This window comes from Hippoglossus stenolepis, chromosome 2 (assembly GCF_022539355.2).
Source record: "Hippoglossus stenolepis isolate QCI-W04-F060 chromosome 2, HSTE1.2, whole genome shotgun sequence".
Lineage (NCBI taxonomy): Eukaryota > Metazoa > Chordata > Actinopteri > Pleuronectiformes > Pleuronectidae > Hippoglossus > Hippoglossus stenolepis.
This window is the reverse complement of record NC_061484.1, coordinates 17,291,963-17,305,613: the sequence shown is the minus strand read 5'-3', so window position 1 is coordinate 17,305,613 and position 13,651 is coordinate 17,291,963. Positions and strand designations below refer to the sequence as shown.

Sequence of the window (13,651 nt, the reverse complement as noted above, 5' to 3'; positions counted from 1 at the left end):
TTGTCCTCACTCTGCTGTGGCTGACAGGGCTCTGGGTGCCAACCCTCTGTACTGTGACTGCCACATGCAGTGGCTGTCAGACTGGGTGAAGAGCGGCTACAAGGAGCCTGGCATCGCCCGCTGTGCCGGGCCCGGAGACATGACCGACAAACTGCTGCTCACCACGCCGTCCAAGAAGTTCACCTGCACAGGTAAACACAGGCTGTCACATGCACATAGAAGTGAAATGACACAGGAGCAAATGCACGTGCCAACATACTGAGACGCACTTTCACGTGAAATGTAAATATGCATTTTATTATTTGTCCAAAAACAAAAGCATTCACTGACATGCTTTGCAAACATTTGATAAGGACTCCGAGAGGAGACCACCAGCTGCCATTTACAAATTACCACTGTCCAATGAAAACCATGTATTACCAACATATTCATGGAAAAATGTAATCATCTTGCTCTAATGTGTATTTGTATATGTGTATTTTCAAATGATTTACTAGGTTTTTATAGTTTAAGAAATATGATAATTAACCTTCACACGGAAAAAAACACTCACTAAAGATTGTCAAATATGGAAATACCTGGTTTTCAAAGGAAATAAACAAATGGCAATATGAACAGCAATAAATTGAATTAAATTCATATGAAGTGCTTGTAAGCATGATCTTGGCTGTTACACACTGCTACTAACTTTTTACCTTATTATGTCACATTAACCATGAACACATGACTAAAACCTATTTTTGACCTAATCTAACTGACACACGGTAGAAGTCCCGGGGCCTTGTGGTTTTCTGGTGCCAGGTAAAGTAGCCACTCATATCCCAGTACTTCCTCCTCAGTCTCCCCTGACGGTTCCCGCCCGGTGTTCCTCCTTTTTTAAACCCTGATCAGACTGAGCCACTCTCTTCTTCCCTTTTCAGCCCTCGTGTTCTCACCGGCATTGTGTGTCCCGACCGTTAAATGTTGATGTTTTGTAATCAGACCCAGGGATATGTCTGTCTTCTGTACATGTCAAGGTCCTGCTATAGACAATGTGTTCTTTTTCTCTATAACTATTTCTTCTGACACCCACAAAGTATTATCTCGCCTCATATTATAGTAAAGGTAATAATATATTATAGTATAATATTATATTGCAATAATGTAAAGTTTTCCTCCTTTTCATTTTCTAATATTGACCAATTAATCAAACTACATTTTTCACCATATACCCTGCAGTATTATATAATTCAAATTGAAATGTCAAAAAACAACACAAAACAACAATTGTTCTTATCCAAAAGTTGCCTTTATGGTGTTTAAGCAGGTCCTTGAAAATGTGCAGTCGTCTCAGTGTATACGCGAACCTGTCTGTTCTGATTCGTCAAAGTATATCAAGCCTGAGGTCTCTCTGTTTGTGTGTGTGTGGGTTGGTGTGTTTCCATCACACAGGTCCAGTAGACATGAGTATCCAGGCCAAGTGTGAGCCCTGCCTGTCCAACCCCTGCAAGAACGACGGCACCTGCTCCAATGACCCTGTGCACTATTACCGCTGCACCTGCCCCTACGGATTTAAGGTACACACACTGGATGGAAATGGAAAGTTGCTCAACCGTCTTTCCCAATCATGAGGACAAAGCTTCTTTAAACACTGGTAATCTGCAGGTGTTCCGTGTGACGTCCACCTGCTTTTTACACCAATCTGTGTATAGGACCCTTTTTGGCATTTCAAAACCATACACAGTGCAAACTAAAACACAAACGAGGCACATACTTGGCATTTATTATAAGAAGCTATTGTTTGTTAAAAGCACTTTAGAAGCACTAAAAGGTGTGTGTTTGTGTGTTTGTGTGTTTGTGTTTGTACGTAGGGCCAAAACTGTGAGGAGCCCATTCACGCCTGCATTGGGAACCCCTGCCAGAATGGTGGAACCTGCCATCTGAAGGAAGGAGAAGAGAGTAACTTTTGGTGAGAAACCTTGTTAGGTTTTTATTGTTACCATTACATGGATTGTGTCAAAGAGTATCTCCACGTGGAGGGAAGAGAGAGGTTTCTAAAGCCTGAGAAACCTGACAGCAGAAAATCACAAGTACAAACTGGGGGAATGGACTAAGACATGAGCATGAATATATGTAGGCGATATGGTGAATCATGTAAAACACATGAGAGAGCAGGTATCAATATCAATAAACCTGAAGCACTGGAGAACACAGTAGCAGACATATGTAGCAGATGACATGTGGACCTTCTGCTGCCCCTCTAATGACAGATGGGGATGAATTTACAGGAGGTAATTTGCTCATTGGACCAGTTTCGTCTCAGTCTTTCTCCTCCTGCTGTGAGAATCACTTTCTCTTCATTAGGCTGCTTAGTTCTGACTGGAGGGAAGCTAATGCCTGTCTGCTCTCTCCGAGCAGATTTCTACCTCCCACACAGACATTTAGATGGGTCCAACATCCCAGCTCCTCGTGTTTCTCTCTCTCCGTCTCTTCTGTTACTTTTTTCTTTTCAGTTTTTATCTGTATTTTCTGTATTTCCATTGAAATACATTTTCTTTCCCTTCTCTGGTTTGGAGGGTGAAATATTCATGGTGACGAGCTGCCGTTGACTATATAATGAGATATTAATCTTCTTGAGTGTGTGCCGCATAAGAGCTCTTTATTAGACTCATAATATACCACTCTCTGCGTGCGATAAATATACCACTCTTTGTGTGTGACACTCATAGTGTCTCAGGGGCCTCAGTGCGCGTGCATGTGTAGAGTCATAAACCTGAGTGGAAATTACAGAGTTGAGACACGTTCCCGTTAACAGAAAAATGCAGTGTTCTGTATGTCGCTCTGCATGCATTTGATTTGTCCGTTGTCTGTGTGTGTCACTGCGTAATTACAGGTGTGTGTGTCCGGAGGGCTTCGAAGGTGACGCATGCGAGATCAACATCGATGACTGTGAAGACAACGACTGTGAGAACAACTCCACCTGTGTTGATGGAATCAACAACTACACGTGCATGTGCTCCCCAGAATACACAGGTAACACATCTAGAGTTATGAAGTGGGAGGTGTAACCAGTACTAGAAGTGTTTTTCCTTGTCCCATAGTCTCGTTTCATTTGTTCCTTCAAACAATATCCTCAACGTGACTTCACACAGAAACATGGGTGCAACATACAACCACCCTGCAGAATGTCATCTTAATTTTGTCATGTTGGTTGGCTGATGGGTCTAAATAGTCGAGTCAAGATTATTTGCAGAGCGCAGTCTCATACCGAAGAAATTAAAAGATGAAATGCTCAGTAAAAAAAAGTGAAAATGAAATAAAATTACAACAATGCCAGCCACTGTTGCCATGGAGATGAAGCCAGTAAGAGCTGGTAATCTGGGTGTAGCAAATTCAAAGAAAAAAGAGGCTCTGTAGTCACTGAGTAAATCCTAAATTGTCCCCCAAAATTTGAACATGAGTTGATTCACTTAAGATCTACTTTTTGAATGAGCAAATTACATGTACAGTCATATTTATTTATTCATTCAATTTTTAAAAGGTTTATTTATACATTTATAATGTTATCGTCATTTGTACAGTATCCAGTAATTCAAGCCCACTTGACCTCCTAAAAAGAAATCTGAAATATCTAAGACATCGCCTTGGAAACTCCAAGACGCCATGTTCACCATCAAGGCCCAGAAGCATTTTAAGATATTTTCGAAGGCAAACATAATTTTTTTTTGTTTCATGCCGATCGATCTAAGCCATAGAAGTGCCCTTACTCTGCGTTACTTAACATTCTCTATAGAACAATGAATGGAACTTGTACTTCCAGGCACCTGTACTCTGACTCTGCAGCTCTGTTATGTCCAGTGAATCGTACATACACAGATAGAGAAGACCTTTTTCCAGATGGATCATATGTTTTCTGACTAACACTGGCCTGTTGCTACTTGTTTGTCTGCTTTTGCACTGTGCTAATCATCTCTGACAGCTAACCTTTGTGGCGGTGTTCTCTCTCTCTCTGTCTCTCTGTGTCTCGCTGTCTTGTGTTTTTTTCCTGTCTCGCTCTGCTTTCTATCATCTATCTTCGTGTGTGTGTGTGTGTTTTTTGTGGTTGCAGCTGCTACCAATGAGGTGGAGAGAGGTTAGTCTGTTCTTCTCTCTGTCCCTCCTGTCCCTCTCTCTCCTTCTTTCCTTCCTTCCTTGGTTTCCTTCCTTCCCTCATTTCCTGTGCTTTATCCACGCTTCTTAAGAAATTTGACACCACCACAGAGTTAACCTACTGTATGCAGTCACGCTCCATGTTAGCTGTGCATGTCCTTGATGTTCAGAGGGAGCGCTGAGTTTTCATGCTCTCAGATATCTGTGGTTATTCTGCTTGCTGCTTTATGTACACATGTCACTACCATACTAAATGGTTTGGTATGTTCCAGGTAAACAATTTGGTAAGAGGAGAAGACTGATGATATTCTATATTCTTGTTATTGTCTCATGAAGAAAAACAAACCAGCGACGTGTTGTCTCAGTAATTTCCAGTTTCCACAGCCTGTTTTTGGAGCTCAGCCCCAAATGACGAACATTTTTAACTAAGATTGAATTTGCAATATAAAATAAACTAAAATGGCACTCAACCCAATAGTCCCCTTAAATTCAATCAAGCTGCACCAAATTACAGACACTAAGTATCAGTGCTCAAAATATGTTAAGAAAAATGAGAGGATCCATTCATTATTCCCTGGGAAGTTGGTTTAAAAAAGGAGAAATGCAATTTTAAAGAGGTGACTGAAACATTTGTTGAACTGCCCCTCTGTTCCAATTTGAGCCAAAATTTAATGGATTCTTCCTTCGGCCATGTCCCATCCTTCCACCTAGTTTCAAGAAAATCGGTTAAGCGTTTTTTGCAAAATCCAGCTGACAGACAAAAACCTATAATAAAACCTCCGTGGCGGAGGTAAAAACAATGTGGTCTAATAACCTTAATGATTTATTTGTCATAACGCATTCTTAAAGAAACTAAAACAATCCTAGATCCCTCCAGCATGTTTTGTGAAAATGTCTTTATAATAATCCTGTTTACAAACAAACCAACTAGAATGGCACAACTAGAAGAGCATTGACATCCGCCAAGGCCCCACAGCCCCATTAAATTCAATCAACCTTCACCTTTCATACACTCACAGATATTAGTTCTGTACATGTGAACCCAAAATTATTCCCTAATTGAAAAATAAAATGCCCTATAATGATAATGAAAGTGGAAAGAAAAATTCCAGGATCCGCTCCTGTTGTTTTTATGTAATCTTGCTTACAAACAAACAAACAAATCAACAAACAAACGGACAGGGGCAGTGAATTAACATGTCATACATTACAACAGTGTTGCTCATGCACGTGACAAATTTGAACTTGTTTGTTGTGGACTGAGAAACAAGCAGTCACAGTCATCAGTTCTCTTAATGGCAGCAGTTATGTCTTTATTAAAGCCATTTAAATGTGCAGTCAACATTTCTAAATCCAATAAACTGGGTGAATGAAGATGCCTACTGTTTAATTACAAAGTATGTTAGGATTAGACTTTATTAAGTCTAATCTGAATAAGGTAGCACAGTTACCACTGAGATAGGAGCTCTGGAGCATAAACATGAAAACACATCTCTCATCGTCTGCTCATAGGTTCCCATCGATCACGTAATTATTTGCTGAGTCGACTTGTACTGTCAGGAGTTTTGGTTTGTTCCCCGGTGCCTCATCAGTGCTTCATTTGGAGTTCAGAGTTTCAGCAGCATCACGATACACTCGGGACTATCGTCAGGACTATGACATTCCCAGAGATGGGATCATTTATCAGACCGCTGTGTTGGTTCTGGCCACAAGAGAGTCATTCATCATCACAGTCCACACCCATACAGCACACACACCACACACACACACACACACACACACACACACACACACACACACACACACACACACACACACACACACACACACACAAACATTGCTGTACAAGCAGTACAGACACATACAGCACTAAGCAGAAACACACTGTGAGGGAGTTGGGAAACATTGAGATGTTTTATATTATAATTTCACTCATTAATGCTGATGGTATGCACAGTAATGAAAAGGTGTCTGGATGATTTGTTTATGTGTCTCTGCACTTTGTGTGTGTTCCTAGGCGAGCTGTGTGAAGAGAAACTGGATTTCTGTGCTCCGGAGCTGAACCCGTGTCAGCACGACTCAAAGTGCATTTTGATCCCACAGGGATACAAGTAAGTGGACTACGCACACACACACACACACACACACACACACACACACACTCATGAAGACGGCATGAAGACATCTGTTCAATTGGAGAGTTGATGGAGTGAAGTACCCAGAATATTTTGGCTTCATTTCTAGATAGTAGGAGGAAGTGGAGCTGCATCGTCTATCTTTATATACTGTGTATGGGGGAAAACACTCACACTGTGGGGGCCAAACTTTGGGGGCTAAAAGCAAGCACTAACATAAATCAGTAAGGGAAAGACTTTAAGAAGGGGGAGGGTTAAGATTAGATTTAAATAAAATAAGGGTTAGGCAAGCAGTGATTTAGGTTTGGGTAAATGAATGTGAGTCAATATATTGTCCTCTGAAGACATGGAGACATTAATGTGTGTGTGTGTGTGTGTGTGTGTGTGTGTGTGTGTGTGTGTGTGTGTGTGTGTGTGTGTGTGTGTGTGTGTGTGTGTGTGTGTGTGTGTGTTCATCAGGCAATCAGGCCTTTTGAAACATAATGTCTATTTATATATCTGGATAGACGGATAGATAGATAGATAGATAGATAGATAGATAGATAGATGGATAGATAGATAGATAGACTGCGGAATATAGATCAATACCAACAACATTTCTCTCTGTTTGTGTGAACTGTAGGTGTGAGTGTACTCCGGGCTACGTAGGTGAGAATTGTGAGCTGGACTTTGACGACTGTGAAGAGAACAAGTGTCAGAACGGAGGTCAGTGCATTGATGCCGTCAACGGATACACCTGCGTCTGTCCAGAGGGCTACAGGTGAGGGGACCATCTCAACTCACACTTACTCAATCATATCAAAGTTCTCCCTCCTCATCAACAGTATCTGTAATAGACGTGTTTACTGCATGTTAATTATGTTGCATGACTGACTCAATGATACCTACTTTTAATTCTCTCTAACAGATTCTAGTAGCTTTGTCAGGGAATATTTTTCCATTTAGATTCTTTTTATGGCAGAAAGTTAAATGAGACATTGCTGTGGTGCTGGACGGTCTCCCCCTTGTGTTTATTGTCAGTTACTGCAATGAACACTTTATTATCCATCTCTAACTTGGGGTAAGAGAGGTATGTTTTTATACAAAGAGATGACAGTGAAATGTAAAATAGGAAACAAGTAGATAGAAAATCTTTCTCAACTCAGATGTCTGACAATACTGAAAAAAGCAGTTTTTAATAACCCAAGTTGAAAATGAATTTATGTTGATGAAACAGAAATAAAGACAACATATTTACAAAGACACAGAATACTAGTTTAATTTAATTTTTCTCGAAGTCTCGACCCTAACCCTAACCCTAATCTACCAAGGTCGTAGAAACTCGTAGATGGTACCAATAGTTCGGGCATGCCCACATTACTGGGGGTAGAGCCTACTCCCAAGTCTTTACGACATTCACCTACCTAACCCCTAACCTAATCTCAACCCTAACCCTAATCTACCAAGGTCGTAGAAACTCGTAGATGGTACCAATAGTTCGGGCATGCCCGCATTACTGGGGTAGAGGCTACTCCCGAGACTAGGGTTAGGGTTGCGATTAGGGTTAGGGTTGCAATTAGGGTTAGGGTTAGGGTTGAGATTAGGGTTAGGGTTAGGTTGGTGAATGTCGTAAAGACTTGGGAGTAGGCTCTACCCCCACTAATGCGGGCATGCCCGATCTATTGGTACCATCTACGAGTTTCTACGACCTTGGTAGGTTAGGGTTAGGGTTAGGGTCAAGGGCTTATAAGGAGATCTTTGGGTTAGGGTTAGGGTTAGGGTTTACAGGGTAGGGTTAGTGTTTTGAACAGTTTGCTCTGCAGGTTCATCATTTGTACCATATCTGCTATTTTTACTTAGTGTGTTTTTGTTTGTTGCAGCGGGTTATTCTGTGAGTTCTCTCCCCCGATGGTCCTTCCCCGCACCAGCCCCTGCGACAACCACGAGTGTCTGAACGGGGCGCAGTGCGTCGTCGTGGAAACCGACCCCCGCTGCCAGTGTCTCCAGGGCTATGAGGGCGAGAGCTGCGAGACGCTCGTCAGTGTCAACTTTGTTAACCGCGAATCCTACCTGCAGCTTCCCTCCAGTCTCCTCTCACCACAGACCAACATCAGCCTTCAGGTGAGCACTTAATCAGTCTAACACTTTGTAGCATTGCACTGAAATTGTAATGAAGTACAGCTCTGAGGTACTTGTTCTTTAGGTGAGTATTTAAATGTCATTCTACTACAAATTTAAAGGTGATGAATGATTTCAGAATCTGTTTTCACTTCTTCTACCATTGTTAAAAAGGTAATTTATATCCTGCCGTGTTTTCAGATCGCCACAGATGAGGACAGCGGCGTGTTATTGTACAAAGGGGACAATGACCACATTGCCATGGAGCTGTACAGGGGACGCCTGCGGGTCAGCTACGACACCGGGTCCTACCCTCCTTCTGCGATATACAGGTACGTACTAATACCAGCAGATATGTCCGACAACAACACGGTCATGGATTCCGCATTCACATGATGGATGAGACTGAATCTCTCTCTCTCTCTCTCTCTCTCTTCTCTCTCTCTCTCTCTCTTCTCTCTCTCTCTCAGTGTGGAGACAGTGAATGATGGCAGTTTTCATGCGGTGGAATTAGTAGCATCAGACCAGACTCTGTCTCTGTCCATCGACGGTGGGACGCCCAAATCCATCAACTCCATCAGCAAACAATCCACGCTCAACATAGACTCTCCACTTTACCTGGGAGGTAAGGACCCAAGCACAGTGTGTGTGTGTGAGTGTGTCTGTGTGAATGATTCAAGATAAATACACTTCACTGCCTTTCTGCAGATCACAGACAGGACTGGAGCTCAATGCTACATATTCATTTGTTTATTCATCAAGAAAATCGGTTAAAAAAAATAATACTATGTGCACATCATTTGCTTTGTGAAGTTTTGTTTTAACATAACAGGAATATTTTTAATGGATTTTTCTAAATATTTCCCTGATTCACACTGTTGGTAATGTGTGATAAATATATCATAATAATGGAATGGAATGGAACAGATTTTAATTGCTCTACTCAATTCGTCTCTCCAATCACTCTTTTCTTCCACCAGGGATGCCGGAGCGTGCGTCAGCCTCGGGGGGTCTGTCGGCCCTGCAGCACAGCTCAGGTGGACGCAACGGCACCAGCTTCCACGGCTGCCTTCGTAACCTGTACATAAACGGGAAGCTCCAGGACCTGGGGGCTGGGTTTGGGCCAGGGGCTCCAGGCTCTGGGACAGCACAGAGCACCACCAGTCAGTGGCTGGGCCAAGGAGTGGAGCCAGGCTGCCAGCCGTGCCAGAGAGGTGCCTGTCCCCAGGGTGACTGCCACGCCACAGGTCACCGAGGCTTCACCTGCACGTGCCACCCGGGCTGGACGGGAGCACTATGTGACCAGCAAGTTAACAACCCCTGTGATGGCAATAAGTGAGTTGATATGTGTTTGTTTGATTTTAAGGACAGAATGAGTGCAGTTCCAGTGTTATAGGATTTTAAATTTAACTTGTGCTCTCCAGGTGTATCCATGGCACGTGCCTTCCAATCAACTCCTACTCGTACTCCTGCCGCTGCCAGCCTGGTTTTGCCGGCGTCCTCTGCGATGAGCAGGACCAGGACCCTGCTAATCCCTGCAGTCTGTCTCGCTGCAAACACGGTAAATGCCGGGTGTCAGGCCTGGGTAAAGCATACTGCGAGTGTAACAGTGGATACACAGGAGAGGCGTGCGACAGAGGTGAGAAAAATATGGATGCATGTGGTATGTTCGGCGTGTCTGCGTGTAGATTAGATATTCAAAATAATATCTAATGCTCCTCAAGCTTTTGAATCTAGAGCATGTTTCTCTTAAAATAACATTTTCTGCTTCTGCTCTACTTGCTATCTGCCATCTAAAGGTTATATATACAATATTACTGCCACTAGATGTAGCAATAGATCTCTTTCTTTCTTTCTCTGAGACCTTTAAGTCAAAAACATGTTTTTTGTGGTGGAGAAAAATCTGAAAATAAGCTTAAAGGTGAACACTTCTTCACACCTCACTCTGCCATCTGGCTTTATAACCATGAGGAGGGCCAACAGTTTCACTGGGAGGGACTCACATGCACAACAATGCACATCCACTACAACACCAGCTACAACACGTAGAGGGAGTTCGACTTCCTCCTCTGCACAGGACAACGTTCTTGCTCTCTGTTTAAAATCACACATATATAACCTTTAAACTCTCTCAGCAGTGTGTGTGTGTGTGTGTGTGTGTGTCTAACAGTGTTTTGTGTTTCTGCATTAACTCCTTGAACCCTGTTGCTTTTTCAACTCAGCATCTCCTGAGCCTCCTCTTAACCCCACACGGGGGGTCACACAGGTGAGACGGCCTGGTTTTACTGTCTGTCTCTTTTTTTATGATTTATTTTCTCTCGGCTCGTCTCGAATGCAACTCAAAATACTTCTACTCACTCACCTCTGCTTCAGCTTGTCTTCACCTCATGCAACATGTGGCTAAAGTATTTCTTTTGAATTGTGCACTGTCATTATATCTTATTTTTAATTATTTGTATTATTATTAAGAAATCTTGCCATGGAACACGAAACATCTTTTACCTAATTGGTCATTGACATTTTCTTATACTGGCTAACTATCTAGATAACACATCATTCCATGATAATGTGCTGGTTTGTAGAGAGATATTTATTCAGTGTGTTTGAGTCATGGTGTCCCCTATCCCTGTGAGCCTTTGTTTTATCCTCTGCATGGAGACGGTCCCAGATGGTAACTAGTAGGGCACTTAGTTGAGCTCATTCCATAGACTGTATATATAAAAAGCTCATACCTCCGCCATGGCCCCACAGTTCTTAAATTCATTCAAGAGGAACCAAATCTCACACACTCATAGATATCAGTCCTCTTAACATGCCAGATTTTTTTACATCAAGATCCATTAATTATTCCCTGGAAAAACAGAATCAATGAAGGCACCCCTGATCTGGATCTGCACCAGATTGCATGCTTCCATCCATGTCCGTGGTAATCCATTAGATAGTTTTTGTGTCGACAAACCAACAAAGAAAATGAACAGAGATGAAAACATAGGCAAAGGTGACTATAGAAAAGCTCAGGGAAGCAGATGTGCACTTCTTTGTGTCAGAGGAAGGAAGTTCAGACGTACATTTGCCAACTCAACCAATTATTCCTCTCCAAAATCCCCTTTGTCACCATGTCCTTAAAAGTGTGGATAACTTGTAACCTTCCTGTTTGCTCATCCCTGCAGAGGTGGCCTGCCGAGGGGAACGGATCCGAGATGTCTACCAGAGACAGCAAGGCTACGCGGCGTGCCAAACCCAGGAGAAGGTCTCCCGTCTAGAGTGTCGGGGCAGCTGCACGGGGGGAGCAGAAGGACAAGGCACCTGCTGCACCCCCCTCCGCAGCAAACGCAGGAAATACACCTTCCAGTGCACTGACGGCTCGTCTTTTGTCCAGGAAGTGGAGAAAGTGGTCAAGTGCGGCTGTACAAAGTGCCCCTCGTAAAAAAAAAGAAAGAAAGGAAAAAAAGAGACGATACCCATGGCAGATTTCCTCCTCGCCAGATATGTTCTGTGTTCCTGCCCGCCTTACTTGACCCCCGTCTCCCGATTCTTCCAGCCTCTACAGTCCTCCCCCCACCAACCCTGTTTTTTTTTTTAAAAACCCTGAAAAAAGTAATAAAAAAGAACAAGAGAAAAAAAAAAAAGGTTTCTTTTCTTGTCAGTGCTGGACTGATGATTGATGCTTCCTCGGTGGGGATGTTGAATTGTATTGTAAAGTACAAAAACAGACTTATTTTTTATTATGAAGTGGAGAAAAAGACAAAAAAAACCCCACAAGCATTGACTTTTTCCTGACACCTTCCTCTTTTCGTTTGGTCACAATGACTCCGATGATGTGCCACACTGCCCCTCCCCCCCGGAGGACTGACCGGTCACTGGCGGCCGACCGCTTCCTGTAGACTTCCTGCTTCCTGTCTGTGAGTCGTGTGTTTTAGGAGTTAACCTTTATCGGTAGTACCACAGACTCACCACTGAGAGGAGCTGCGTTGCGGCACGGGAGAGGGCGGACGGCGATAACCCCCCCCCCACCACCACCACCACCAACACAAGAAACCACCACAACAGTCTCCCATAACAGGCCTCCTGAACCCTCTGAGACTGTGTGCACGACCCTGCACACAGCCGTGCTCAAGCTTGTGGTATTTTATACAGCTACTGAACAACACACAAACACAAACACACACACACATGCATATGTCCTCACCCATAGAAGAGTCACACACGTTTCTTGCCAGGTTAAATATACTACTCTGTTTACCGCCCCGCTCCAGTCATGAATGACAAGTATTTATTGTATCATAAATACCTGTACCTATTCAGTAGATCCCCCATGTATCAATCTGATTCTTTTAATATATATTAATTTATATTTGTCCTTATTTTTGTATTAAAAAGACATAATCTGTCAAGATAGCTGAACTAACAAGATGGTGTCCTTTATTTTGGTTGAAGAGAAGTTGTGTTTTTTTTTGTTTGTTTTTTTGATCGCTGAAACTATTGTGCTTGCCAGAGACCTTAGTTACATTTTAATCTGCAAATGTGACGTGAAGACATTGTATATTTTTGTCGCGTTTCCTGAGAGTTTGTACTGTGCCATTGCCAGAAGGTCTTTATATTAGAGTATAAATGTATAGATAATTTCCCTACCTATGTATTTCACACACAGATCTTGTGCGTAGCATTGACCCTTAGAGGATTCTTAGAACTGTTTTTACCTTTTTAACAAATTTATGCTTTAAGAAAACTGTGACTTTTTCTAAATGAAACTACTTTGTTAGCCCCTTGGTCTCCGATGTTAACATGTTGCTGCTAAGTTTTTGTACCGTAGACTTGGATCCTGATCTGTATGTTATATAGAACCTCCTGCCCCTACTGTGCGGGGGGGCACCTTGTGTAACAGATAAATATGTCCCCCCTCCACCTCTACACATGTGCATTGTGCTTTATATTCCCTCTCTTCTCCATCCCCAGACTAATGTCAGTTCCCTGACTGATGTTTGTTTATTAAACACAATATTTACCTCACACTTCTCACTTTTGGCTTTTTTGTCACACTAAGTGGTCCAGAAATATTCCCTAAGGACAAACTGAAGACAAAGACCGAAAAAGGTTTTAAAGTAGAATTCAGAGGAGCACATACCTCCCAAAGGCCCAACAGTGGAAGACAATGGATGGATGGATGGATGTATAGTTTTGTTGTGCTGTGTTTTACTTCACTTTCATTGTTTGTTGTTCTTCTTCCAGTTGACGTCTCACTGATAATGAAGCAGAGTGTCAGCGGCTGAGAAAGAAGTGAGGTGTAATTG

At 42.6% G+C, this 13,651-nt stretch overlaps 1 protein-coding gene across 16 annotated transcripts in view; it reads left to right on the top strand.

The window, feature by feature from the left end:
• Positions 1 to 13,370, top strand: part of slit2 (slit homolog 2 (Drosophila)) — an 88,707-nt gene extending 75,337 nt beyond the window's left edge. For 7 of the 16 annotated variants that reach the window (XM_035174810.2, XM_035174802.2, XM_035174817.2 and 4 more), the window contains 14 exons: positions 28 to 191; positions 769 to 801; positions 1,432 to 1,556; positions 1,851 to 1,948; positions 2,873 to 3,012; positions 4,088 to 4,111; positions 6,146 to 6,239; positions 6,886 to 7,023; positions 8,123 to 8,363; positions 8,562 to 8,692; positions 8,831 to 8,985; positions 9,341 to 9,695; positions 9,785 to 9,999; positions 11,531 to 13,370. In XM_035174810.2, coding sequence (XP_035030701.1) covers positions 28 to 191; positions 769 to 801; positions 1,432 to 1,556; positions 1,851 to 1,948; positions 2,873 to 3,012; positions 4,088 to 4,111; positions 6,146 to 6,239; positions 6,886 to 7,023; positions 8,123 to 8,363; positions 8,562 to 8,692; positions 8,831 to 8,985; positions 9,341 to 9,695; positions 9,785 to 9,999; positions 11,531 to 11,787 — 2,170 coding nt within the window. In that variant the 3' untranslated portion in view covers positions 11,788 to 13,370. Of the gene's footprint in view, positions 1 to 27; positions 192 to 768; positions 802 to 1,431; positions 1,557 to 1,850; positions 1,949 to 2,872; positions 3,013 to 4,087; positions 4,112 to 6,145; positions 6,240 to 6,885; positions 7,024 to 8,122; positions 8,364 to 8,561; positions 8,693 to 8,830; positions 8,986 to 9,340; positions 9,696 to 9,784; positions 10,000 to 10,582; positions 10,627 to 11,530 lie in introns of all 16 variants that reach the window. The other 9 variants (XM_035174922.2, XM_035174906.2, XM_035174931.2 and 6 more) reach the window with 4 other exon arrangements.
• The last annotated feature ends 281 nt before the right edge of the window (positions 13,371 to 13,651 follow it).